Source organism: Ammospiza caudacuta, chromosome 22 (genome assembly GCF_027887145.1).
Source record: "Ammospiza caudacuta isolate bAmmCau1 chromosome 22, bAmmCau1.pri, whole genome shotgun sequence".
Classification (NCBI taxonomy): domain Eukaryota; kingdom Metazoa; phylum Chordata; class Aves; order Passeriformes; family Passerellidae; genus Ammospiza; species Ammospiza caudacuta.
The window spans coordinates 3,899,311-3,927,033 of record NC_080614.1 but is presented as its reverse complement, the minus strand read 5'-3'; the positions used below and the strand labels follow the sequence as shown (position 1 = coordinate 3,927,033).

The window sequence follows — 27,723 nt, the reverse complement described above, 5'->3', positions numbered from 1 at the left end:
ACTCACCCTCATGTCCCCAAGTGCCACCCGACCCAGGACACACAGGAGCTCGGAGCTTCACCATTGAACAACGCTTTGTTTTTTTTTCTTTTTTCCTTTTTTAAAGACCTCTCAGGAGGGGAGGGGGGTTGGGGTCAGTAGTGTGAGTGCTGTGGAGGGTGGCAGTGTCCCCAGGCTGTCCCCAGGTCACTGCATGTAGGCGTAGCGCCAGTCCCCCAGCGGCACATGCGTCTCCTTGATGGCCTGGGGGGACGTCCAGCGCAGCAGGTAATGGGGACCCCCGGGCTTGTCATTGGTGCCTGTGGGGACACACAGAGGGTGGTGACACCAGGGGGGTGGCAGGGACATGGAGGGACACGGGGGACGGGAGGACATGCGGTACAGGAGGGACACAAAGGATGGGGACACGGAAGGACATAAGGCACGCGAGGGACAAGGAGGGACACAGAGGATGGGGACATGGGACACAAGAGGGACAGGAGGGACAGGAGAGACAGAGAAGGACAGGAGGTACAGGAGGGACATGGAGGGACTCAGAAGGATGGGGACATGGAGGGACATGGGGTACAGGAGGGACACAGGGACAGGAGGGACACAGAGGGACAAAAGGTGCAGGAGGGACACAGAGAACAAGGGGTACAGAGCACAGGAGGGATACAGAGAGATGGGAGGGACATGGAAGGATGGGAAGGACACACAGGGACACGTGAGGGACACCGACACAGAGGAGGGGGACATGGGGGGACATGGAGGATGGGAGGGACACAGGACACAAGGAACGGGAGGTACATGGAGGGAACTGAAGGACACAGAGCACAGGAGGGATGGAGAGAGATGGGAGGGACATGGAGGCATGGGAAGGACACGGGACAAGGGACACAGAGCACAGGAGGAATGTGGAGGGGTGGAAGGGACACGGGATAGGAGGGACATGGTGGGACACAAGGCATGGGAGGGACAGGCAGGGATGGGGACACGGAGGGATGCAGAGCAACAGAAGGGACACACAGGGATATGGAGGACAGGAAGGACGTGGAAGGACACAGGGATGGGAGGGATACGGGACAGGGACATGGAAGGACAAGGAGGGACAGGATGGACATGGAAGGACATGGAGGATGACAGGGACAGGACACAGAGGACAGAAGGGACATGGAGGGACAGGATGGACACAGAGGATGGGGACAAGGAAGGACATGGAGGGACAGGAGGAACAGAGGACATGGAGGGACGGGAGGGACATGGAGAGACAAGGAGGATGGGAGGAACAGGAGGGACACAGAAGGATGGGGACAAGGAAGGACATGGAGGAACAGGAGGACAAGGGACACAGAGCACAGGAAGGACATGGGGGGACACAGGGGACAGGAGTGACACAGGGGGGACACAGGGGGGCTGTCCAGCAGCGCTGGGGTCACCTGAGATGCGGGCACCCCCAAAGGGCTGCTGGGCCACCACGGCCCCCGTGGATTTGTCGTTGATGTAGACGTTGCCGGCGGCGTGGCGCAGCAGCCTCAGGGACTCCTCGATGGCAGCCCTGCCAGGGACAGGGACAGGGACAGGCTCAGTGTCACACACATCTTTTATGAAAAAGCCTTTCCTTAGGATTTTTCCTCCTGAGAAGCTGTGAGGCCTCAGGAACAAAATGTAAACAATGGTTATCTGCTGCTGTGGAATGCAACAGGTGCATCTGGGATTGGTCTCATGTGGTTGTTTCTAATTAATGGCCAATCACAGTCAGCTGGCTTGGACAGAGAGTCTGAACCACAAAGCTTTGTTATCATTCTTCTTTTTCTATTCTTAGCCAGCCTTCTGCTGAAATCCTTTCTTCTATTCTTTTAGTATAGTTTTAATATAATATATATCACAAAATAACAAATCAAGCCTTCTGAAACATGGAGTCAGATCCTCATCTCTCCCCTCACCCTCACACCCCTGTGACACCGTCACACCTGAGCACAGCCCAGGGGCTGCAGAGCTACCAGACTGCACAAAGAGGGGCTTGGGTCCCCTCCAGAAGGGTTTCAGTCTCCTCAAGAGGAGTTTGTGCCCCCTCCACGGGGGTTTGTGCACCCTCCAAAGGGGTTTGTGTCTCCTCCAGAGGGATTGGTGTCCCCTCCATCAGGGTTTGTGCCCCCTCCAGAGGGGTCTGGGTCCCCTCATGCTCAGTTCCTGCCCTCAGGGGTTTCACACACACACAGCCCCTGCATTTTCCCTCCTTTGAGGTTTTTTTACAGTTTCTTTCTCTGTTTACATTTCATGGGTTGCTCTCCCTCACTGTCCAAAGCAGCTGTGGCTGTCCCACCCCTGGCAGTGCCCCAGGCCAGGCTGGAGGGGCTTGGAGCTCCCTGGGACAGTGGGAGGTGGCCCTGGATCAGCTCTAAGGCCCCTCCAGCCCAGAATTCTGGGACAATTTTGGGTGATTCTCTCTGAGGTGACACCAGGGGTGTCACCCCCATGTGCTCCAAATATTCCTTTGGGATAATTCCTCACTGAAAAAAAAGCTTATTTGGGCTAAGAAAGCCCAAAAAAACTAACTAAGCTAAACTTCCAAACCATCCCTTTCCCTTCTTGCAGGAGGAGCAGCAAAAGGGAAAGGGAAGGGAAAGGGAAAAGGAAAGGGAAAGGGAAAGGAACAAAATGGAAAGAAGGGAAAGAAAAGGAGAGAGGGAAAGGAAAAGGAAAGAAGGGAAGGAAAAGGAGAAAGGGAAGGAAGGGAAAGGAGAAGGAAAAGGAAAGAATGGAAGGAAAAGGAGAAAAGAAAGGAAAAGGGACCAAAGGGAAGGAAAAGGAGACAAGGAAGGAAGGAAAAGGAGAAGGGCAAGGAAAAGGAGAGAAAGGAAGGAAAAGGGAGAGGGGCAAAGGAAAAGGGGGAAGGAAAAGCAGGGAGGAAAAGGAAAGAAGGGAAAGAAAAGGAGAGAAGGGAAGGAAAATGAGAGAAGGGGAGGGATGGAAAAGAAGAATGAAAAGGAATGAAGGGAGGGAAGGAAGGGAGGGAAGGAAGGGAGGGAAGGAAGGGAGGGAAGGAAGGAAGGAAGGAAGGAAGGAAGGAAGGAAGGAAGGAAGGAAGGAAGGAAGGAAGGAAGGAAGGAAGGAAGGAAGGAAGGAAGGAAGGAAGGAAGGAAGGAAGGAAGGAAGGAAGGAAGGAAGGAAGGAAGGAAGGAAGGAAGGAAGGAAGGAAGGAAGGAAGGAAGGAAGGAAGGAAGGAAGGAAGGAAGGAAGGAAGGAAGGAAGGAAGGAAGGAAGGAAGGAAGGAAGATGATTTGATATATGATATGAGAAGATAAGAAGGAAGATCCGTGGCTCAGTGCAGATGGGAAAAGCACCCCCAGCCGCTTTTTGGGGGAATTTTCGGCAGTTTTGGGACTCACTTATCCTGAGCAAAGATCGCCCCCGTGAGGCCGTAGGGGGTGGAGCTGTCGATGAGCTCCAGCACCTCCCGGTACTGATACTCGGGGTACACGAACACCGTCAGGATGGGCCCGAAGATCTCCTGGGGAGGCAGGAAACGCCACAAAACGTCAGGACTGACCCCAGAAACCCCATACACACTGTCAGGGTTGGCCTGAAAATCTCCTGGGAATGCAGAAAGTACCAAAAACCATCAGGATTGGCCCCAAAAAACCCACACACACTGTCAGGATCAGTCCCAAAACCCATACACCCTGTCAGGATCAGCCTGAAAATCTCCTGGGCATGCAGAAAAGTACCAAAACCCGTCAGGATTGGCCCCAAAAAAAACCCATAAGAACCATCAGGATGACCCTGAAAATCTCCTGGGAATGCAGGAAGTACCAAAACCCGTCAGGATTGGCCCCAAAAATCCCATAAAAAACATCAGGATTGGCCCCAAAATCTCCTGGGAATGCAGAAAGTACCAAAACCCATCAGGATTGGCCCCAAAAAACTCATACACACTGTCAGGATCAGCCCCAAACCTACACACCCTGTCAGGATCAGCCTGAAAATCTCCTGGGAATGCAGGAAGTACCAAAACCCGTCAGGATTGGCCCCAAAAATCCCATAAAAACCATCAGGCTTGGCCCCAAAATCTCTTGGAGGCCAAAAAACCCATATAAACCATCAGGACTGGCCCCAAAAATCCACACATCCCATAAGGATTGGCCCAAAAATTTCCTGGGAGTTCAGAAAATCCCACAAATTGTCAGGATCGGCCCCAAAATCTCCTGGAGCCTAAAGGATGACACAAACCAGCAGGATCAACCCCAAAAAACCCACACACACTGTCAGGATCAGCCCCAAAATCTACACACCCTGTCAGGATTGGCCTGAAAATCTCCTGGGAATGCAGAAAGTACCAAAAAACTGTCAGGATTGACCCCAAAAAAACCCCACACACTGTCAGGATTGGTCCCAAAATCTCCTGGAGCCCAGAAAATGCCACAAACCATCAGGATCAGCCTCAAAAACCCCACACACCCTGTCAGGATTGGACCCAAAAGTCCTATACAAGCCATCAGGATTGGGCCCAAAAACCCACACACCTCATAAGGATGGGCTCAAAAATTTCCTGGGTTTCCAGAAAACACCATGAACCATCAGGATCAGCCCCAAAAACCCAAAACACCCCATGAGGATCAACCCCAAAAAACCCACACACACTGTCAGGATCAGCCCCAAAATCTACACACCCTGTCAGGATTGGACCCAAAAATCCTATACAAGCCATCAGGATTGGCCCCAAAAACCCACACACCTCATAAGGACGGGCTCAAAAATTTCCTGGGTTTCCAGAAAACACCATGAACCATCAGGATCAGCCCCAAAAAACCAAAACACCCCATGAGGATCAACCCCAAAATCTCAGCCCTAAGTCTGGGATCAGCCCCAGGAAGGAGCAGGAGCTGCCCCACCCCAAAGAGCCCGACCCCAATGCAGGAACCCATTCCTGGGGAGCCCCCCAGAGCAGGGACTGGGGCTGGGATCCCACAGGGGTTTGGGATGGGATCCCACACCTCCCTCATTTGGGGTCCCACAGGGATTTGGGGTGGGATCCCCCACACCTCCCTCATTATGGGGTCCCATGTTGCCCCACAGGGATTTGGGGTGGGATCCCCACCTCTCATGTGATGGGATCTGGGATTTGGGATGGGGTCCCAGGATGCCCCACAGGGATTTGGGATGGGGATCCCCCCCACACCTCTCTCATTATGGGGTCCTGGGGGTCCCACAAGGATTTGGGATGGGGTCCCTGCAGGGATTTGGGATGGAGATCCCCCACACCTCTCTCATGATGGGGACCCAGGGGTTCCTATAAGGATTTGGGATGGGGTCCCTGCAGGGATTTGGGATGGGGTCCCCACCTCTCTCATGATAGGGCCCCTGCAGGGATCTGGGGTGGGGTCCCAGGTTTCCCCACAGGGATTTAGGATGGGGTCCCAGGGGTCCCACAGGGATTTGGGATGGGGTCCCATAGGGATTTGGGATGGGTTAGGGTCGGGTGCCCACCTCTCTCACAATGGGGTCCCGGGGGGATTTGGGGTGGGTCCCCCTCACCTCTCTCATGATGGGGTCCCTGCAGGGATTTGGGATGGGATCCCAGGTTTCCCCACAGGGATTTGGGACAGGGATCCCCCTCACCTCTCTCATGCTGGGGTCCTGGGGGTCCCACAGGGATTTGGGATGGGGTCCCAGGGGGATTTGGGATGGGGTTAGGGTTAGGTCCCACCTCTCTCATGATGGGGTCCCGGGGGTCCCTGCAGGGATTTGGGGTGGGTGCCCCTCACCTCTCTCATGATGGGGTCCCAAGGGGATTTGGGGTGGGGTCCCAGGTTTCCCCACAGGGATTGGGATGTGGTTGGTGTTAGGGTCGTGGTTAGGCCCCACCTCTCTCATGATGGGGTCCTGGGGGTCCCACAGGGATTTGGGGTGGGGTTAGGGTTGGGGTCAGGTGCCCACCTCTCTCATGATGGGGTCCCAGATTTCCCCACAAGGATTTGGGACAGGGATCCCCCTCACCTCTCTCATGATGGGGTCCCGGGGGTCCCTGCAGGGATTTGGGGTGGGGTCCCAGGTTTCCCCACAGGGATTTGGGGTGGGTGCCCCTCACCTCTCTCATGATGGGGTCCCGGGGGTCCCTGCTCTCCACGATGCAGGGCTCCACGTAGAAGCCCACGCTGTCGTCGCAGCCGCCGCCCGCCAGCACCGTCAGGTTGGGGGAGCTGTGGGCGTGCTGGAGCCAGCTCTTGATCCTGGCAAAGGACTGGGGACGGACAGGGCAGGGTTGGGGGGCTTAAAAGGGGGGTTTGGGGGCTTAAAAGGGGGGGTTGGGGTCTGCAAGGGGGGTTTGCGGGCTTGAAATGGGGGTTTGGGGGTGTAAAAGGGAGGTCTGGGGTTTGGAAGGTGGTCTGGGGGTGTAAAAGGGGGGTCCGGGCTCTGCAAGGGGGGGTTTGGGGGTTTTAAAGGGGGGTTTGGGGGTCTGGAAGAGGGGTCTTGGGGTTTAGAAGGGTGGGTTTGGGGTCTATAAGGGGGGGTCTAGGAGCTTAAAAGGGGGGCTGGGGGATTAAAAGGGGAGTCTGGGGGTTTTAAAGGGGGGTTTGGGGTCTGGAAGAGGGGTTTGGTGTCTGCAGGGCAGTTTTAGGGTATAAAAGGGAGTTTGGGGTCTGGAAGGGGGTTTGGGTTAGGAACGACAGGAAATGAGGGGTTTGGGGGTCTGGGGGTTTAAAAGGGGGGTTTGGGACCTTAAAAGGGGGATTTGGGGTCTGGGGGCTAATAACAGGGGTTTGGGGGTTTTAAAGGGGGTTTGGGGTCTGCAAGGGGGGCTGGAGGTTTTAAAGGGCGTTTGGGGGTCTGGAAGAGGGGTCTTGGGGTTTAGAAGGGGGGTTTGGGGTCTGCAAGGGGGGGTCTGGGAGCTTAAAAGGGGGGTTGGGGGATTAAAAGGGGAGTCTGAGGGTTTTAAAGGGGGGTTTGGGGTCTGCAAGGGGCATCTGGGGGTTTAAAAGGGTGGTTTGGGGGTCTGGAAGTGGGGTTTGGGGTCTGCAAGGCAGTTTTAAGGTTTAGAAGGGGGGTTTGGGGTCTGCAAGTGGGGGTCTGGGAGCTTAAAAGGGAGGTTGAGGGATTAAAAGGGGACTCTGGGGGTTTTAAAGGGGGGTTTGGGGTCTGGAAGGGGCATCTGGGGGTTTAAAAGGGCGGTTTGGGGGTCTGGAAGTGGGGTTTGGGGGGTTTAAGGGGGGTTTGGGGTCTGCAAGGCAGTTTTAGGGTTTTAAAGGGGGTTTGGGGTCTGGGTTGGGACTGACAGGAAATGAGGGGGTTTGGGGGTCTGCAAGGAGGTTTGGGGGTTTAAAAGGGAGTTTGGGGATCTTGAAGGGGGGTTTGGGGGGGTTTAAGGTCTGAAAGGCAGGTTTGGGGGTCTGGAAGGCAGGATGACAGGAAAAGACTGGGTTTTGAGGTTGGGAAGGTGGTTTGGGGGGCTGAAAGGGGCTTTGTGGGTCTGGAAGGGGGTCTGGGTAAGGAATTAGAGGGGGTTGAGGGATTTAAAAGGGGGTTTGGGGTCTGTCAGGGGGTCTGGGTCACTCAGGACACTCCGCTCTCAGTGCCCTCCTGGCTCGGAGGAGGAGCAGGAGCAGGGAATGCACACAAAACCCTCAGACAATTTCTGGGGAAACTCCCAGAATTTTCACCAGCAGGGCACACAACACTCAGCCACAGGCAGCTCCAGCTGATCCCTGTCCTCATCTGTGCAGCAAACCCCACCTGGGGCTGCTCTGGGCTCACCTTGATCCCCATTTCTGCAACAAACCCCACCTGGGGCTGCTCACCCTGATCCCTGTCCCTACTTTTGCCCCAACCTGGAGCTGCTTTGGGCTCACCTTGATCCCCATCCCCACCTGTGCAGCAAATCCCACCTGGGGCTGCTCTGGGCTCACCCTGTCCCCACTTCTGCCCCAAGCTGGGGCTGCTCTGGGCTCATCCTGTCCCCATTTCTGGACCAAACCCCACCTGGGGCTGCTCTGAGCTCACCTTGTCATCGATCACGGCCGAGAAGAAAGTGCCAAAGTCCTGGGTGGGCTGCAGGAGGCAGAAAGGAGGGGATGAGAGCTCGCCCAGCACCCGGGCCAGGCAGAAAGGAGGGGATGAGAGCTCACCCAGCACCCCAGAGCTCTCTCAGCACCAGGGCCAGGCAGAAAGGAGGGGATGAGAGCTCACCCTGCACCCCAGAGCTCTCTCAGCACCAGGGCCAGGCAGAAAGGAGGGGATGAGAGCTCACCCAGCACCCCAGAGCACCAGAAGCAGGCAGAAAGGAGGAAAGGGATGAGAGCTCACCCTGCACCCCAGCGCTCCCTCAGCTCCCCCTCAGCTCCCCAAACCCGTCCCGGGAGCTCGGGCAGAGCCGGCCCAGCCCTCCCCTAGGAGCGGCTACAAGTTAATTTCTAATCAGGGCCAGGAGCTGCGGGGCGGAGGGGGGATGAAAAGCCGGCTTCAATGGGAATTAGCAGCCGGTCCCCGCAGCCCCTAATCCCATCAGGCTCCCGCTGAGCCGCAAAGCCCTTCAGCAGCCCGGCAGCTCGGCTCACATCTCCCACTTTGATCTTGCCGTGCTCCTCCAGCAGCTTCTCTTTGATGTGGGGCCACAGCGAGGCGGGCGCGTAGAGCCGCGAGCAGGCGGAGCATTTCTGCCCGCCGTACTCGAAGGCCGAGCGCAGCGTGCCGTTCACCGCGCTGCCCACGTCCGCCGAGCGGTGCAGCACGTGGAAGTTCTTCCCGCCGCACTCTGAGGGACGGAGACGAAACGGGAGGAGCGGCCGGGGCGGGGCACAGCCCGGAACGGGGCTGGGGGCTGCCCGCCCCGGGGGTACGGGGGAACTGATGGCTGCATATGTGTGTGTATGTAATTAAATATGAATAAAGGACATAAATGATAATATAAGTATAAATAATATAAATGCGACTATAAATATACTTAAAATATAATAGGGACTGATGTGTATATATGTTTATATCTTATGCTATCTATAAATATATAAATAAATAATGACGTATATATACAATATAATATTATATATAAACATATGATTATGTTTATATTATATACTATATATTGTAGTTATTATATTATATTATATTATATTATATTATATATATAATATATAATATATATTATATATTATATATATTATATAATTGGAGGGAAACGGATGTCTATATATGTTTATATTTAATTAAATATAAATACGAATATATTATGTTATATTATATTATATTATATTAATTATATATTATATATTATATATATTATATATTATATATATTATATAATTGGAGGGAAACGGATGTCTATATATGTTTATATTTAATTAAATATAAATACTAATATATTATATTATATTATATTATATTATATTATATTATATTATATTATATTATATTATACTATATTATATTATATATTAATTATATATTATATATTATATATTATATATGTTATATAATTGGAGGGAAACGGATGTCTATATATGTTTATATTTAATTAAATATAAATACGAATATATTATATTATATTATATTATATTATATTATATTATATTATATTATATTATATTATATTATATTATATACCGATGTATATATATGTTTATATAATTATATATAAATATGTTATTATAACATAACCGATGTCTATATATGTTTATATATAATTAAATATAAATAAAGAATACAAATACAAATCTAAGTACAAATATAAATATGTTATTATAATATAACATAACAGATGTCTATATATATGTTTATATCTAATGCTATCTATAAATATATAAATATATAATTATGTCTATTTACAATATAGTATTCTATACAAGCATATAATGATGTGTATATTATATATTATATAATTAGAGGGAAATGGATGTCTATATAGGTTTATATATAATTAAATATAAATACTAATATAATATAATATAATATAATATAATAGGAACTGATGTATATATGTTTATATAATTATATAGAAATAGAAATATGAGTATGTTATTATAACATAATGGATGTCTCTATATATGTTTATATCTAATGCTATCTATAAATACATAAATATATCATGTCTATATACAATATAATATTATATATAAATATATAATGATGTTTATATTCTATATTCTATATTATTAGAGAGGAACTGATGTCTATATATGTTTATATATAATTAAATATAAATACGAATAATATAATATAATATAATATGGAACGGATGCCTATATATGTTTATATATAATGATATCTATAAATATATATAATGATGTTTTATATAATATTATATATAAATATATAATTATGTCTATATATAATATTATATATTTTATATATGGTTATATATAATGCTATCTATAAATATATAAGTACATAATTATGTATAATGATGTTTATATATACTATAATAATATATATATGATACTATAAATATATTTTTATATGTATAATTAGAGGGGAACTAATGTCTATATATATGTTTATATATAATGCTATCTATAAACATATAAAGATATATATCGATGTTCATATATAATATTATAGATATAAATAACTATGTTTAAATATAATATAATATAATATAATATAATATAATATAATATAATATAATATAATATAATATAATATAATATAATATAATATAATATAATATAATATAATATAACATAATATACTTTTTATATCTATATCTATATTTAGAGGTGAACTGATGTCTACATATGTTTTTATATAACGATATAAATAAATATATATAATTATGTTTATATATAATATAATATATATTGTATATGTAAAATATATATAATTAGAAGGGAAACTGATACCTATATATGTTTTTATATAATGATATATATAAATATATATATATATAATGATGTTTATATATTATATAATAAAATATATTCTATATTAAATATATTTTATATGTTTCATGTATTTGTGACCCTGAAGTTGTTTTGTGTACAACTCCAAACCCCACACGCAGTGCCAGCTGCTGTTCTCCCGTTTGGGGCACACACAGCAATTCCTCTCCAGGCCTGGCACTCAAGGAGCCCTCACTGCCTCAGGCCCCCAGAGATTCAACAAAAGGGAGCTGGGGGGAGCAAACTTGGGGTAAATTACTTCATTAGCTGAAGCTGTAATTGGAGGATTCACCCCCAATATGCAAATGGACAAAAGTTATCCCCCAAAAAAAGGGATACTCCAATGGGAAACCCTCCAAAAGTGTGAAAACCCGTGAGCTGTGGTCCAGTTTTGGGTACAGCCCTGCCTGGGATGTACCTGAGGGCCCTTCAATAAATAAATCCACCTGCTTTTAATTCCCTTCACTTGGTCTGGCTCTGTTTTTAGGCAGCCCCAAAAGGCATCAGGACAGGGAGAGCTGTGACCACAGGGACACAACCCTGCAGCAGGTGGATAAAACCCATGGAGAAGGGAACAAACGGACCAACCTCAGTTCCCAAAGGGACCAACCCCAATTCCCAAACTTTGGCACCCCGAACACTGGGGTCCAACCACCACCTCCCCACCCTAAAATCCCACCCCCACAGCTCTGAATATCCAGGGATTTCCTGCATCCCCTGCCCTCAGGGATGGGAATGCTGCCCTCTCCTCCCCAGGCACAGGAGAGGGGTAGCATTTGAATCCTGGGGGCAGATTTGGGTGCCCCAAAAGAATATAAATCTATTAGAGAGCATCCAAAGGAGGGCTGCAAAGGTAGTGAAAGCTCTAGAGGGAAAGCTGATGAGGAGTGAAAGGTTTAGAGGGGAACCTGGATGAGGAGTGAAAGGTCTGGAGAAGAATCTGGATGAGGAGAGGCTGAGGTCACCCGGATTGTTCAGCCTGCAAAGGAGGAGACTGAAGGAGACCTCACTGCAGCTTCCCCATGAGGACAAGGGGAGGGCCAGGCACTGACATTGATCCCCTCTCTGGTGACCCAAGGGAATGGCCTGGAGCTGTACCAGGGGAGGTTTGGGTTGGATTTTAGAAGGTTCTTCACCCAGAGGATGGCTGGGGGCTCCCAGGGGATGGGCACAGCACGGAGCCTGGGAGAGCTCAGGAAGGGTTTGGAGGCTGCTCCCAGGCACAGGGTGGGTTCCTGGCACTGGCCTGGACAGAGACAGGACTTTGCTGATCCTTGTGGGTCCCTTCCAAAATATTCTGTGATTCTATGAAGCAAAGAAACACAAAACAATGGGGCAGGGGGGGCTGGTACCTCCAGCCAGGCGTGGGAAGTTGCGGTAGCGCTCCAGGTTCTCTGACACCTGCTTCCAGAGCCGCCGGAATGTTCTGGAACACAGGGAGAGGCTGCTCAGGGCTCTGCTGCACACAGGGTGATGGGAAACCCTCTAAAACAAATGGGAAACCCACCCAAAAAAAAGGGATGCCCTGATGGGAAATATCCTGAAAAAAGGGAGGGGAAATTCCCCGAAAAAAGGGATGGGAAATTCCCTGAAAAAAGGGATGGAAAATTCCCCGAAAAAAGGGATGGCCCGATGGGAAAGCCCACGAAAAAAAGGGATTCCCTAATGGGAAACCCCCTAATAAAAGGGATCCCCTGATGAGAAAGCCCCCCAATAAAGGGATGCCCTGATGGGAAACTCCATAAAAAAGAAGGATGGGAACCCCCACCCACTCTAAAAAAATGGATGCCTCAATGGGAAATCACCCAGAAAAGGGATCCCCTAATGGGAAACCCTCCAAAAAAAGGGATGCCCTAATGGGAAATCTCCTAAAAAAGGGATGCTCTGATGGGAAACTCCACAAAAAAAAAAAAGAGGGATTGGAAGTCCCCCAAAAAGAAGGATGTCCTGATGAGAACCCCCCCCAAAAAAGAATGCCCTGATGGGAAATCCCCTAAAAAAGGGATGCTCCAATGGGAAACCCTCCAAAAAAAGGGATGGGAAGTCTCCCAAAAAGAGGGATGCCCTGATGGGAAACCCCCCAATAAAAGGGATGCCCTGAAAGGAAACCCAACCCCCACAAAAAAGGGATGTCCTGATAGGGAAAAATCCCACCAAAAAGGGATGCCCTGATGGAAAATCACCCAAAAAAGGGATGCCCCAATGTGGAACACCCTAAAAAATGGGATGGCCTGATGGGGAACCCCCTCAAAAAGGAGGGATGGGAAATCCCCCAAAACAGGGATGCCCTGATGGGAAATCTTCTAAAAAAGAGATGTTCTGCTGGGAAATTCCACAAAAAAAAAAAGGGATGGGAAATCCCCCAAAAAGAAGGATGCCCTGATGGGAAATCCCCCCAAAAAATGATGCCTTGATGGGATATTTCCTAAAAAAGGGATGCTCCAATGGGAAACGCTCCAAGAAAAGGGATGGGAAATCCTCCAAAAAGAGGGATGCCCTGATGAGAACCCCCCCCCCCCCCCCAATAAAAAGGGATGCTCCGATGGGAAAGCCCCCCAAAAAGGGATGCCCTGATGGGAAACTCCACAGCAAAGGGATGCTCTGAGTGAAATCCCCAAAAAAAGGGATGCTCTGATGGGAAACCCTCCAAAAAAAGGGGTGGGAAGTCCCCCAAAAAGGGATGGGAAATGCTCCCCAAAAGAGAGATGCCTTGATGGGAAACTCCCTAAAAAAGAAGGATGGGGAATGCCCCGCCAACACCCCCCAAAAAAAGGGATGCCCTGATGGGAAACCCTACAAAAAAAAAGGGATGGGAAATCCCCCAAAAAGAGGGATGCCCTGACGGGAAATCTCCTAAAAAAGGGATGCTCTGATGGAAAATTCCATAAAAAAGAAGGATGGGAAAATCCCCCCCAACACCCCCCAAAAAAAAAAGGATGGGAAATCCCCCAAAAAGAGGGATGGGATGCCCTGATGGGAAACCCTCCAAAAACGGATGCTCTGATGGGAAACTCCATAAAAAAGAAGGATGGAACCCCCACCCGCTCTAAAAAAAGGGATGCCTCAATGGGAAATCACCCAAAAAAAGGGATTCCCTAATGGGAAACCATCCAAAAAAAGTGAAGCCCTAATAGGAAACCCCCTAATAAAAGGGATGCCTTAATGGGAAACCCTCCAAAAAAACAGATGCCCCGACATTGAACACCCTAAAAAAAGGGATGCTGTGATGGAAAATCACCCAAAAAAGGGATGCCCTGATGGAAACCCCCTAATAAAAGGGATGCCCTAATGGGAAACCCCCCTGCACAGGGACTGGTGCACAGGTATCACACAAAGGCTGCACACAGCAGCTCCACAGCTTTAAAAATGAACTGTTGCAGGGAAGGGCACACAGAGAGCATCCAGAAGTTTCTGTTCCTCCCCTCTCCCCCCTTCCCTCCAGGCCTCACTGTGACAAACCCCTGGGCTGGAAAACAATAAAAATGGAAATGGGCTCGCAGCAGGAGGCTCAGCCACAGCACAGCAGAGCTGTGAGCCCCCACCTGGGCAGCCCCTGCTCACCCGAGCGTGGCCCGGCCTGGGGAGGGGTCCCGGGCTCTGACAGCCCCTGCAGGGACCCCCAGCTCCTCTGAGAGCCCATGGGACACAGCAGAGCCCAGGGAGCAAACCCAGCTCGGGGGAAACCCACCTGGGGGCAAATCAAACATAACTGGGGTACAAACCCACCAAGGGGCAAACCAAACCCACCCGGGCGCAAATCAAACATAACTGGGGTACAAAACCCACCAAGGGGCAAACCAAACCCACCAAGGGGCAAACCAAACCTACCTGGGGGCAAATCAAATCCACCTGGGGGAAAAACCAAACCCACCTGGGGGGAAATCAAAGCTAACAGGGGTACAAAACCCACCTGGGGCACAAACCAAACCCACCTGGGATACAAAACCCACCAAGGGGCAAACCAAACCTACCTGGGGGGAAACCAAACTCAATTGGGGTACAAAACCCAGCTGCGATGCAAACCCATCCAGGGGGCAAACCAAACCTACCTGGGGCACAAAACCCACCCTGGAAGCAAACCAAACCCACCTGGGGTACAAACCCACCAAGGGGCAAACCAAACCCACCTGGGGGCAAATCAAATCCACCTGGGTGAAAAACCAAACCCACCTGGGGGGAAATCAAAGCTAACAGGGGTACAAAACCCACCTGGGGCACAAACCAAACCCACCTGGGATACAAAACCCACCAAGGGGCAAACCAAACCTACCTGGGGGGAAACCAAACTCAATTGGGGTACAAAACCCAGCTGCGATGCAAACCCATCCAGGGGGCAAACCAAACCTACCTGGGGCACAAAACCCACCCTGGAAGCAAACCAAACCCACCTGGGGTAAAAAGCCCACCAGGGGGCAAACCAAACCCACCTGGGGTGCAAACCCATCCAGGGCAAACCAAACCCACCTGGGAGGAAACCAAACCCACCTGGGGTGCAAACCCACCCACAGCACCCCTGGGAGTGTCACTGCCCCTCTGGCTGTCCCCGTGCCCCAGGCTCAGCCCCAGAGCTAAAACCACTCCTCCCCCAGCACCAAAACCCTGCTCAGCCCCTTTTTGTCACGACTTTGAACCTCCTGTTTGGATGTAACCGTGCAACCACGTCCTGCCAGCTGCTGCAGCCCTTCCCAGGGCCAGGAGGAGCCCCCAGTCCCTCCCTGTCTCCACTGGAGCCCCTAGCCCCTCCCTGTCCCTAGATCCAAGAGGAGCCCCCAGCCCCTCCCTGCCCTCAGGGAGCCCCCAGCCCCTCCCTGTCCCCAATGTCCCCACTGTAGCCCCCAGCCCCTCCCTGTCCCCATTGGACCCCCCAGCCCCTCCCTGTTTCCCCTCTGTCCCCTGTCCCCCCCTGCCCCCATTGGAGCCCCCAGCTCCTCCCTGTCCCCACCAGTTCCCAGTGGAGTCCCCAGCCCCTCCCTGTCCCCAGTTCTCAGAGGAGCCCCCAGCCCCTCCCTGCCCTGCCCCCAATGGAGCCCCCATCCCCACTGTAGCCCCCAGCCCCCCCTGCCCCCATTGGAGCCCCCAGCTCCTCCCTGTCCCCACCAGTTCCCAGTGGAGCCCCCAGCCCCTCCCTGCCCTGCCCCTGTCCCCAATGGAGTCCCCAGCCCCTCCTTCCTGTCCCCCCCTGTCCCCAGTTCCCATTGGAGCCCCCAGCCCCTCCCTGTCCCCAATGTCCCCAGCTCCCACTGGAGCCCCCAGCCCCTCCCTGTCCCCAATGTCCCCAATGTCCCCAGCTCTCACTGGAGCCCCCAGCCCCTCCCTGTCCCCAATGTCCCCAATGTCCCCAGCTCTCACTGGAGCCCCCAGCCCCTCCCGGTCCCCAATGTCCCCAATGTCCCCAGCTCTCACTGGAGCCCCCAGCCCCTCCCTGTCCCTGCCCTCCCCCTGACCCGCTAGCCCTTCCCTGTGTCCCCCTGTCCCCATCGGCGCCCCCAGCCCCTCCCTGTCCCCGTGTCCCCCCCCAGCCCCTCCCTGTCCCCCTGTCCCCAACCTACGGCACGCTGCCGGTGAAGTTGAGGCCGCAGAAGTGCTCGGAGCTGGTGACGGTGTCCCCAAACTCGGGCCCGTCCGAGGGCACGAACTGCACCACGTTGGGCGGCAGCCCCGCCTCCAGCAGGATCTTGTACACGGCGTAGCTGGAGAGCATGGCCGTGTCACTGGGCTTCCAGAGCACCACGTTACCCTGGGGACACACAGAGCATGGCCGTGTCACTGGGCTTCCAGAGCACCACGTTACCCTGGGGACACACAGAGCATGGCCGTGTCACTGGGCTTCCAGAGCACCACGTTACCCTGGGGACACACTGAGCATGGCCGTGTCACTGTGTCACCGGGCTTCCAGAGCACCACGTTACCCTGGGGACACACAGAATTCTGAACAGGGCCACGTCACTGGGGACACACAGCAAACACCTCACAGGGCCATGACACTGTGTCATTGGGCTTCCAGAGCACCACGTTACCCTGGGGACACACAGAGCACTGAGCAGGGCTGTGTCACTGGGGACACAACACCCCAGCAATGTCACTGGGCTTCCAGAGCACCACGTTACCCTGGGGACACACCACAAACACCTCAACAGGGCCGTGTCACTGTGTCACTGGGCTTCCAGAGCACCACGTTACCCCTGGGGACACACAGAACACCCCAGCTGTGTCACTGGGGACACACCACAAACACCTGACAGGGCCATGTCACTGGGGACACACCACAAACACCCCAGCAGTGTCACTGTGTCACTGGGCTTCCAGAGCACCATGTTACCCTGGGGACACACCACAAACACCTCAGCTGTGTCACTGGGCTTCCAGAGCACCACGTTACCCTGGGGACACACAGCACCTCAGCAGGGACATCAGAACTCCCTGGAAGCTGTCCCAGAGCGGTGGCACCTCGGGGACACACAGCCTTTATTTCTTTTCTGTGCTCCCTATTATCCCATATATTCTCCACACACACACATGTGTGGCTCTGTAGGATTAGTGACTGCACTTCCCAGTATTTTTCCATGCCCTTTCCTGAGGCAGAAAGACAAAAATCCCCAAACTCAAAGCCCCAGGGGTACAAGGCCCCAGAGCTGTCCTGGTTCTTCCAGGGAACCAAAGGTGAGAACAACTCCTGGGATATTTCATGGACACCCAGCCTTTATTTCTTTTCTGTGTTCCCTATTATTCCATATATTCTCCAACACTCATGTGTGGCTCTGTAGGATTAGTGACTGCATTTCCCAATATTTTTCCATGGCCTTTCCCGAGGCACAAAGACAAAAATCCCAAAGCCCCAGAGGTACAAGGCCCCAGTGCTGTCTTGGTTATTCCAGGGAACCAATGGTGAGAACAACTCCTGGGATATTTCATGGACACCCAGCCTTTATGGTTCCCTATTATTGGTTTATATGGTATATCCCATTTTTGGGATATTATTGGTTTACATGGTATATCCCATATTATTACTGGTTCCCTATTATTCCATATATTCTCCACACATATCTAGCCCATTGGATTAGTGACTGCATCTCCCAGTACTTTTCCATGGCTTTTCCAAGGCAGAAAGACAAAAATCCCAAAACTCCAAGCCCCAGGGGTACAAGGCCCCAGTGCTGCCTTGGTTATTCCTGGGAACCAAAGGTGAGAACAACTCTTGGGATATTATTATGTTTATACATAAATATGATATTATTTCATGGGCAGAGCACCGCCAGTGCTGAGGGGTGCTCCAGACCAGGGGGGCTGCATCACTACTTATCCTCCTAATTGGTGCTTTTTATCAATTTTGCTGATTTCCTAAAATCTGTAAAAATGTTCTCATCCCTTTGGGGTGGGCTTTTGGGGACATCTTTCCATCACTGCCCCTGAAGGCCTTCAAATAAAGATCTGCCCTTTTACTAAAATCATCTCCAGTTTCATTTCCAGGGTGGCAGCACCACCTTCACCCCAGCACTGTTTGGGCAGGGCTGGGTGTGCCCTGCTCAGCTGAGGGCACAAATCCTCCCTTTTCCTCTCACCAGGTGCCTGTGCCAGCCTTCCCCAAGAGGAGCTGGAAACCAGGCCCTGTTCCTGCCTCAGGACACAGGAATGTGCTCCTGATGTCACCAGCACTGCCACCAGCCCCAGGCAGGGCCAGCAGGCAGGGCAGTGAAAACAAAGCTCCTGCTGGATTAACCAGGCACAAACAGCACAAGGAGCTGGAGAACTCCCCAGGTGCCACCCCCTTGGCCCTGTGCCACCCCAGCCCTGGGCCCTGTGACTGCCCCATGTCCCCGTGATCCCTGTCCCTGTGTCACACGGCTCAGCCTCCCCTGCACGGGGTCACAGCCCTGCACTGGAGCTTTGTGTCACAGACATCTTTTATGAAAAAGCCTTTCCTTAGGATTTTTCCTCCTGAGAATCTGGGAGGCCTCAGGAACAAAATGTAAACAATGATTATCTGCTGCTGTGGAATGCAACAGGTGCATCTGGGATTGGTCTCATGTGGTTGTTTGTAATTAATGGCCAGTTACACTCAGCTGGCTCAGACTCTGTCTGAAACAGAAACTTTTGTTATCATTCTTTTTCTATTCTTAGCTTATTCTGATGAAATCCTTTCTTCTATTCTTTTAGTATAGTTTTAATGTAATATATATCATAAAATAATAAATCAAGCCTTCTGAAACACGGAGTCAGATCCTCATCTCTTCCCTCATCCTCAGATCTCTGTGATCACAGTCACAGCTTTGCACTCCTGGCTCCTGCTTCCCAGGGATTTGCTGGGCAGGAAAACTCCCCTGGGCACAGCTCATGGGCACAGCCCCTCCAATCCCCCACTCCCAGAGCCCTGCAGCAGTTGGGAAATCCAGGCCAGGCTGGGCACTGCATTCCCAGCAGCCTGGATTGCCTTGATCCCAAGGAAATCCCATTGCCAGGACTGACTGCTGCACCTCTCACCCCTACGTGGGGACAGAAACTCTGGGGCTCTCATTAACATTCCCCTATTAAGCATTGTTTTCACTGGGGCTCTAATTAACATTCCCCTATTAATCAGTGTTTTCTCCTCACTGTAACTCCAGGTGCCCCCTGCTGCTGAGCTTCCCAAGGCACTGCTGGTGTCCTGCTGCCTCCTGCTCCCAGCCCAGGGCAGGGATCCATCCCCCTGCAGCATCCCAGGGGGAATTCACTGCCATGGGATGTCCCCAGTGTCACTCAGAGCTGCCAGCAGGGGTTTGTGCCATCCCAGCAGGGCTCAGCCTCTCTGGGATGAGCTCATGCCCAAATTCCACAAAGCCAAGGGTGTCCTTCAGGTCCCGGGCACCTCTCTGCCCAGGTTTTGGGGACCTCTCTCCCCAGAAACCCTCCCAGTTCCGTGGTGGCTTCACCCTCTCCTTGTCCCTCCACCCCTTCAAATGTTTCACTCAAAATACAGCTTTAAATGTGATGTTCCCAAATTAAAAGCTCCCCAGCCTCTTTGGGGCCAGCAGGAAATCTGAGCCTGATTAGCAAAGAGCTGAGGACAATTTGTTGGGTTTTTTTTTTCTTTCTCAGTGCAACAATAAATTAATTATTGCTGGCCCAAATTCACCAGGTTATTACAGTCTCTCCCCAAAATCCACCCTGCAGAGGCAGGAGCTGCTGTGTTCCATGGGCTGGGACACAAATGGGAATGTGCAGAAATGCTTTTTACCAATACTTTTTTTTTATATATATATTTTCAGACCTTCTGTGCTCTCCTGTGTGCCAGTTCAGAGCTAAATGGCAGAGCCATGCCCCTAACACACACACTGCACCCAGAAGTGTCATCCCAGAGGAATGTGAGCAGCTCCAAACTGGTTACACTGTCATGTCTCGACAGCACCCCGAGTGCAGGTAGAAATCAAACCCTGCTGTGGTAATTCCCAGATCCCAAATCCAGCCTGGGAAGGAAAAGACCCCTTGGTCAGAGCAAAAACCCCAGGAGGGCAGGTTTGGGGAATTTGTGCTTTTCCACCACACTGGCAATCCAGACCCTGGGTGTTTAATTAAAGCCTGAATGCTGACTGGGTCAAGGGGTCCAACAGCCCCAGGAGTGTCTGGGGAACAGCCCCAGGGGGGCTCAGCTCCCTCCTCACACACCCCAGCCCAGCTGAACTTCAGGGCTGGGATCCCTGTCCCAACCTTTCCTTGGACTGTCCTGCCACCCTGCCCCTCTGTGTCCTGCTCCCTGTCCTGTCCCCCTTTCTGCCACCCTGCCCCCTTGTCCTGTCTCCCATCCTGTAACACTGTCCTGTCCCTGTGTCCTGCCCCCCTGTCCCATCCCCCTGCTCCCCGTTCTGTCCTGCCACCCTGCCCTGTCCCCTTGCCCCCCTACCCCCCGTCCTTCCCCCTGCCCTTTCCCCCTGCCCTGTCCTTGTGTCCTGCCACCCTGCCCGTTGTCCTGTCCCCCTATCCTGTGACCCTGTCCCCTTGTCCCACTGTCCTGCCCCTCTGCCCTGTCCTGTCCCCCTGCCCTGCCCCCTTGTCCCCATGTCCTGCCCCCCGTCCCATCCCCCTGCCCCCCGTTCTGTCCCCATCCCCTGTCGCCTTGCCCTGCCCTGACCCCCTGCCCTGCCCCCTTGTCCCCATGTCCCATCCCCCTGCCCCTTGTCCTGTCCCCGTCCTGCTCTACTGCCCTGTCACATCCCCTGTCCCCTTGCCCTGTCCTGTCCCCCCTGCCCTGCCACCCTGTCCTGTCCCCCTGCCCTGTCCTCTTGTCTCCCTGCCCTGCCCCCCTGTCCCCTACCCTGTCCCCCAGCACTCACCATCAGTGCCGGAGCCCCTGCCAGGTTGCCGCCAATGGCCGTGAAGTTGAAGGGGGACACTGCAGCCACGAAGCCCTGCAGGGACACAGGGACAGGGACGTGGGGACCCTGCTGTCCCCAGGGCGACCCTGAGGGGCAGGGGGGCCCAGCTCACCTCCAGCCCCCGGAAGACCATGGAGCACAGGGACAGGGTGCCCAGCTCACCTCCAGCCCCTGCTAAACCATGGAGCACAGGGACAGGGACATGGGGACCCTGCTGTCCCCCAGGGTGCCCAGCTCACCTCCAGCCCCCATGGAGCACAGGGACATGGGGACCCTGCTGTCCCCCAGGGTGCCCAGCTCACCTCCAGCCCCCATGGAGCACAGGGACATGGGGACCCTGCTGTCCCCCAGGGCCCCAGCTCACCTCCAGCCCCCATGGAGCACAGGGACATGGGGACCCTGCTGTCCCCCAGGGCCCCTGCTCACCTCCAGCCCCCATGGAGCACAGGGACATGGGGACCCTGCTGTCCCCCAGGGCCCCTGCTCACCTCCAGCCCCCATGGAGCACAGGGACATGGGGACCCTGCTGTCCCCCAGGGTGCCCAGCTCACCTCCAGCCCCCGGTAGACCATGGAGTTGGTGCTGATGTCCACGCTCAGGGGCTGGCTCTGCTCCAGCTCCAGCGCGTACTTGGCGTTGAAGCGGAAGAAGTCGATGAGCTCGCCCGCGGCGTCGATCTCGGCCTGGATCACGGTCTTGGCCTGCGGGGACGGGGAGGGGATGCAGCAATGGTGCATGGGGAAATGCAGCAATGGTGCATGGGGAAATGCAGCAATGGGGCATGGGGAATGCAGCTATGGGCATGGGGGATGTGGCAATGGTGCATGGAGAACACAGCAATGGGCATGGGGGATGTGGCAGTGGTGCATGGGGAATGCAAGCAAGGGTGAATGGAGGATGCAGCAATGGGGCATAGGGGGATGCAGCAAGGGCACATGGGGGAATGGGTGCAAGGGGAATGCAGCAATGGGGCAATGCAGCAATGTTGCTGAGGGGTGCAGCAATGGTGCATGAGGGGATGGGCGCACGGGGAATGCAGCAATGGTGCATGGAGAATGTAGCCATGGTGCATGGGGGAATGCAGCAATGATGCATGGGGGTGCAGCAATGGCACACAGGGAATGCAGCCACAGCGCATCAGGGAATGCAGCAATGGTGCATGGGGGAGGGAATGCAGCAATGGTGCAGTGCTGGCTGTGGGGTGCCCCTCTCTATTGAATCAGGACACCCCCCCAAATGAGGAGAGAAGAAATGATGTATCTGACTCCACTGATATCAAAAGGCTAATTAATTACTTTATTATACTATATTATCTGTATTATATTACACTGTATTACATTACATCTAAACTGAATCTGCCCAGCACTCAACTCTGCGCACACAGCATTTTGTGACCATCCCCCAACAATCCCAACACACACACACATCTGACCCTGATAGGCCAAGGAAACAAACCACCATCACTGTGGGTAAACAATCTCCATGTTGCATTCTACTTTTGCCCAAACACAGGCACAGCAAGTGATAAGAATTGCTCTTCCTTTCTCTGAGGTTCAGAGAATGTGAAACCCAGAAATATTCTTGGGAAGAGCTGTGCCTTGCTCTTCTCTGTGAAGAGAAATGTGGCAGCACCTCCCGAGCTCAGTTCCCAAGGGTGGGGCCTCCTGCACTGCCTCAGGCTGATCCTGCTCCCAGGAGCTGCAAGGAGTGAGGATCAGCCTGGATCCCCCCACAGAGCACCTCCAGCCATTCCCACTGCCAAAAACCACCCTGGCAGCCCCTCCTGCCCAGCTCAGCTTCTGCAACACCCCTGTCTTAGGCTGGAAATGGGGGTGTGTATTCTGTTCCCAACTGTCAGAGGTGGGGCAAAACCCCACAGATAACTGCCCAAGGAACAGGAGATAACAGCTCCACAGATAGGAACAGAACACACACTCCCATTTCTGACCTAAGACACAGGGATGAGCTGGGAGCATTCCCAGCTCCCTCTCCCATCCACAGGAGGTCTGAGGGATATTCAGGATATTCTGTTCATGGGGCAGTTTTCTTTATCTCTTCCACAACCAATCTTCCCTCTAGGAAATACCTTCTGTCCATGGCCACTGAGTGTCCCTGCATGGCTGAACAAATTCAATCATCCCATGGGGAGTTGCTCCACCCAGGGGAGGAGCCAAGCATTCTTACCTGGATCCAATCTGAGGTTTGGGACACCAGGGCAGCCTTTGCCCCCTGCATTCCCAGGGGAGCAGCTTTGTGCTGCCCTGCATGGCCAGAGGGAGCCCAGGCCCATCTGCAGCAGCCCTGGAGCTGCAGAGGAAAACTCCCCCCTTGTGCAGGATCCCTGCTGCAGCAGAGCCACAGCTGGCACTGCAGGAGGGCTGAGCCCCCGTGGGATGGGGCTGGGACACCCCCTGACACACAGGGGGTCAGATCAGATTCTCACTCTGACAATAGTTTTTTGTTGGCTTTTCTTTGTTTGTGCTACTACATTTGTATTTTTAATTTTCCTAGTAAAGAGATGTTATTCCTACTCCCATATCTTTACCTGAGAGCCCCTTAATTTCAAAATTATAACAATTTGGAGGGAGAGGGTTCACATTTTCTATTTCAGGGGAGGCTCCTGCCTTCCTCAGCAGACACCTGGCTTGTCACCAGCCCATCCCTACCTGTCCCACCATGGTCTTGGCCAGCACTTCTGCTCTCCTCGGGCCACTCAGCATGTCAGCTGCCTTCAGGAAGATCTGGGCTCGATCCTGCACAGGCTTCAGGTCCCACTCCTTCCTGGCTGCCAGGGCAGCGTTAATGGCCTTGTTAATGAGCTCCTGTGGAGGCAAAAGGGAAAAGGCAGCAAGCAGGAGCCTCTGCAGGCTTTCACAGGGCATGAAAGAACACTGTGGTGGTGTTCACAGGGGTCTCAGGTTGAGGGAAGAGACGAGGATCTGACTCCATGTTTCAGAAGGCCTGATTTATTATTTTATTATATATATTATATTAAAACTATACTAAAAGTATAGAAGAAAAGGTTTCATCAGAAGGCTGGCTAAGCTAAGAATAGAAAGGAATGATAACAAAGGTTTGTGGCTGGGACAGAGAGCTCGAGCCAGCTGACTGTGATTGGCCATTAATTAGAAACAACTTTATGAGATTAATCACAGATGCACCTGTTGCATTCCACAGCAGCAGATAATCATTGTTTACATTTTGTTCCTGAGGCCTCTCAGCTTCTCAGGAGGAAAAATCCTAAGGAAAGGATTTTTCATAAAAAGATGTCTGCAACAAGCTCACACTGCTGTTCTCAAGGTTAAGAAAAAAGGGAAGTTTATTTTCTGACTCTAACATTAATAGTTTTCTAAGAGTGACAGTGGATTGGAGGGTGACAGTGCCACCTCTCCAATGACACTGGACAGACCAACAGTCTATCAACGTTTTTTCTTCTCCTGTAAAGAATGTAAAACAATGAGTTATTTACAGGAAGTGTGTGAGAAAGTTTGCTACAAGAATGTCAACATCAGAAGGCTTAGAAAATCTTAATAAACCAGAACAACACTGCCCACCACCAGCTCAGAGGGAAAACGAGGGGTCACGCACCCCAGGCACAGACGACTGGTGCCATCACAACCCCAAGGTGGGTTTGTTCCAGGATCCCTGGGGCTTGGAAAGGCTCTGGAGCCTCCCTGCTCACAAAATTAATTTCACTAGCTAAACCAAGGCTAAGTGCTGCTGCTTCCCAAAAAAAACCAGCCAGGAAGAGGGGGGACAGAGAGGTGCACTCACCTTGTTGGCATAGCAGTACTTGGCCACCTTGTGTGCATGGTTAAAGGGCTGGGGAGAGAAGAAGAAGCTCTGTAGGAACCAGTCCCAGGGTTCTCCTGCAGGGCCCCCCCTGCTCTGCTCTCCCCCGTTCAGTGAGACCCCCCTGACTCACCGAGACCTGGTACCTCACTGTGGGGGTCCACACCTCCTCCCCCCCAATCACACACGGGATGTCCTCGGTCTTGTCCTTCAGGTCAGCCAGGGCCTGGCAGAGAGGAGAACGTGGTGGGAGCAGCTCCCAGCCCCTCCAGCTGCCCTCCATCCCCCTTCCCACGGGCAGAGGGAACTGGGAACAGGCTGTGGGCACGGGGCAGGGCAGGATGGGGCTGTCACAGCAGGGAGAGCTGGGGTGCCCTGCAGCACCTGCAGCACAGCCCAGGGCCCCCCCAGCCCCCAAACCCCCCAAACCCTGGCACCGGTACCTTCTGGAGCGCCTCTCGCTCGGGGCTCCCCGGCTTGAACTCCAGGATGGGCTCGTTGGTCACCTGGATGGCCGGGCCGTGCTGCCATCGCCGCCTGCGACAGGGCAGGACAGGAACCGCTGCAATCCTGCTGCTTCCTCCTTCCCCAGCACCGGGGGACAGCTCGGCCCCGGGGACACCTCGGTCCTGGGGACACCTCCATCATGGGGGACATCTCAATCTCCAGGGAACACCTCAACCCCTGGGGACACCTTGGTCCTGGGAACACCTCGGTCCCAGGAACACTTCAATCATGGGTGACACCTCCATCCCAAGGGACACCTCGATGCCAGGGGACACCTCGGTCCTGGGAACATCTCCATCACGGGGGACATCTCAATCCCCAGGGGACACCTCAGTGCCAGGGACACTTCAATCACGGGGGACATCTTAATCCCCAAGGGACACCTCAATCCCCGGGAGACACCTTGATGCCAGGGGACACCTCAGTGCTGGGGGACATCTCAGTCCCAGGGAACCCCTCAGTGCCGGGCGACACCTCCATCCCAAGGAACACTTCAATCACGGGGGACATCTCAATCCCCAAGGGACACCTCCATCCCGGGGAACACCTCAGTGCTGGGGGACACCTCAACCTCTGGGGACACCTTGGTCCCGGGAACACTTTGGTCCTGGGAACACTTCAATCATGGGTGACACCTCCATCCCGAGGGACAACTCAATGCCAGGGGACACCTCGGTCGTGGGGGACGCTTCAACCTCTGGGGACACCTCAGTGCCAGGGACACCTCGGTCCTGGGGAACAGCTTGATCCAGGGGACACCTCGGTCCCAGGAACATCTCAGTGCCAGGGGACACCTCGACCCGGGGACACTTCAATCACAGCGGACACCCCGACACCAGGGGGACACCTCAGACCTCAGTGCTGGGGGACACCTCGGTCCCCAGGGACACCTCCATTGCAGGAGACACCACGGTCCCAGGGACACCTTAATCCCCGGGGGACACCTCGATTCCCGGCTGCCCCGCAAACCAGCCCCTGCTCCATCCCTCCCGCTGGATGGCGATGCCAGAGCCGGGAGCCGAGCCTGGCTCTCACCCCCAGCCCAGCACCCTTCCCTTGCTCTGCAAAAAGCGCTGGGACAGGTGCTTTAAAGGAACGAGGCACGGGATAGATTTGTAAGGAAAAAGGAACAGGATCGATTTTTAAGGAAAGAGCTGAGGATCGACCCAGGCTGCTCCAGCGCTCCGGCGGCTCCTGGCAAAGTCCAGGGGGCAAAAGCCGGACGGGCACCCTGAGCTGCCCCCGGTCACCGGACCTTGGCACTGACCAGCCACAGGAACGGGAGACGCTGACCAGATCAGAGATAATGCCCGGAAAAAGGGGGAAATGGGAGAAAAAGGAGGGGGAAATGAAGGGAAAAGGGGAGAAAACGAGAGGGAAAGGGGGGAAACGAGAGGGAAAGGGGGGAAACGAGAGGGAAAGGGGGGAAACGAGAGGGAAAGGGGGGAAATGAAAGTGAAACGGGGGGGAAACGAGAGGGAAAGGGGAGAAACGAAGGGAAAAGGGGAAAAACGAAGGGAAAAGGGGAAAAACGAGAGTGACAAGGGGGGAAACGAGAGGGAAAGGGGAGAAACGACGGGGAAAAGGGGAAAAACGAGGGGGGAAAGGGGAAAAACGAAGGGGACAGGGGGAAAAACGAAGGGGAAAGGGGGGAAAAGGAAGGGAAAAGGGGGAAAAACTAAGGGGAAAGGGGAAAAACGAGGGGGAAAACGAGGGGGAAAGGGGAGAAACGAAGGGGAAATGGGGAGGAAAAAGAGCAAACAAGGAGAAAAGGAGAAGACAAGGGAGAAAAGGGGAAAAGCAAGGGGAGTAAAGGAGGAAAGCCAATAGGAAGCAGCGGAAAACAGGTGGAAACAAGGGTAAAAGGGAAAACAAGGGCTAAACTGTGGAAAGCGGGTGGGAAAGGAGAAAACAAAGGGGAAAAACGAGGGAAACAAGGACAGAAAAAGGAAGAAGGACGGAGGAACAAGGGGGATTGAGGGCTGGCAGTGCCCGCAGCTGGCAGCGGGACAGTGCCCGGGGATGGCAGGAGCGGCAGCGGAGCCCGAGCCCGCCCCACGCGTTGGAAGGGGGCAAGGGAAGGGAAGGGAAGGGAAGGGAAGGGAAGGGAAGGGAAGGGAAGGGAAGGGAAGGGAAGGGAAGGCAGGAGCCCTCACTCACCCGCAGCCCCTCAGCGCCCGCAGCCGCCGCCACATCCCGGCCCCGCCGCGCTCCCTGCCCGCGGCCGC

At 52.7% G+C, this 27,723-nt stretch overlaps 1 protein-coding gene across 1 annotated transcript; it reads right to left on the bottom strand.

The window, feature by feature from the left end:
- ALDH4A1 (aldehyde dehydrogenase 4 family member A1) lies at positions 1 to 27,723 on the bottom strand. The gene is made up of 15 exons (XM_058818691.1): positions 27,656 to 27,723; positions 25,432 to 25,525; positions 25,122 to 25,214; positions 24,971 to 25,018; positions 23,863 to 24,018; positions 21,748 to 21,897; positions 21,155 to 21,229; positions 16,400 to 16,587; positions 12,203 to 12,276; positions 8,535 to 8,731; positions 7,981 to 8,028; positions 6,071 to 6,223; positions 3,372 to 3,493; positions 1,419 to 1,537; positions 1 to 299 (listed from the first exon to the last, which is right to left on the bottom strand). Exons 1-15 carry the CDS (start codon positions 27,688 to 27,690, stop codon positions 187 to 189), a joined length of 1,665 nt encoding a protein of 554 aa, XP_058674674.1. The 5' UTR covers positions 27,691 to 27,723; the 3' UTR covers positions 1 to 186.

Coding starts and splice junctions, on each gene's coding strand:
- ALDH4A1 (XM_058818691.1), bottom strand. CDS start 27,690: ATGTGGCGGCGGCTGCGGGCGCTGAGGGGCTGCGG. Junction 25,019..25,121: donor CAGTGAGGTACCAGGTCTCG/GTGAGTCAGGGG, acceptor TTCTCTCCCCAG/CCCTTTAACCATGCACACAA. Junction 8,732..12,202: donor CTTCCCACGCCTGGCTGGAG/GTACCAGCCCCC, acceptor TCCGTCCCTCAG/AGTGCGGCGGGAAGAACTTC.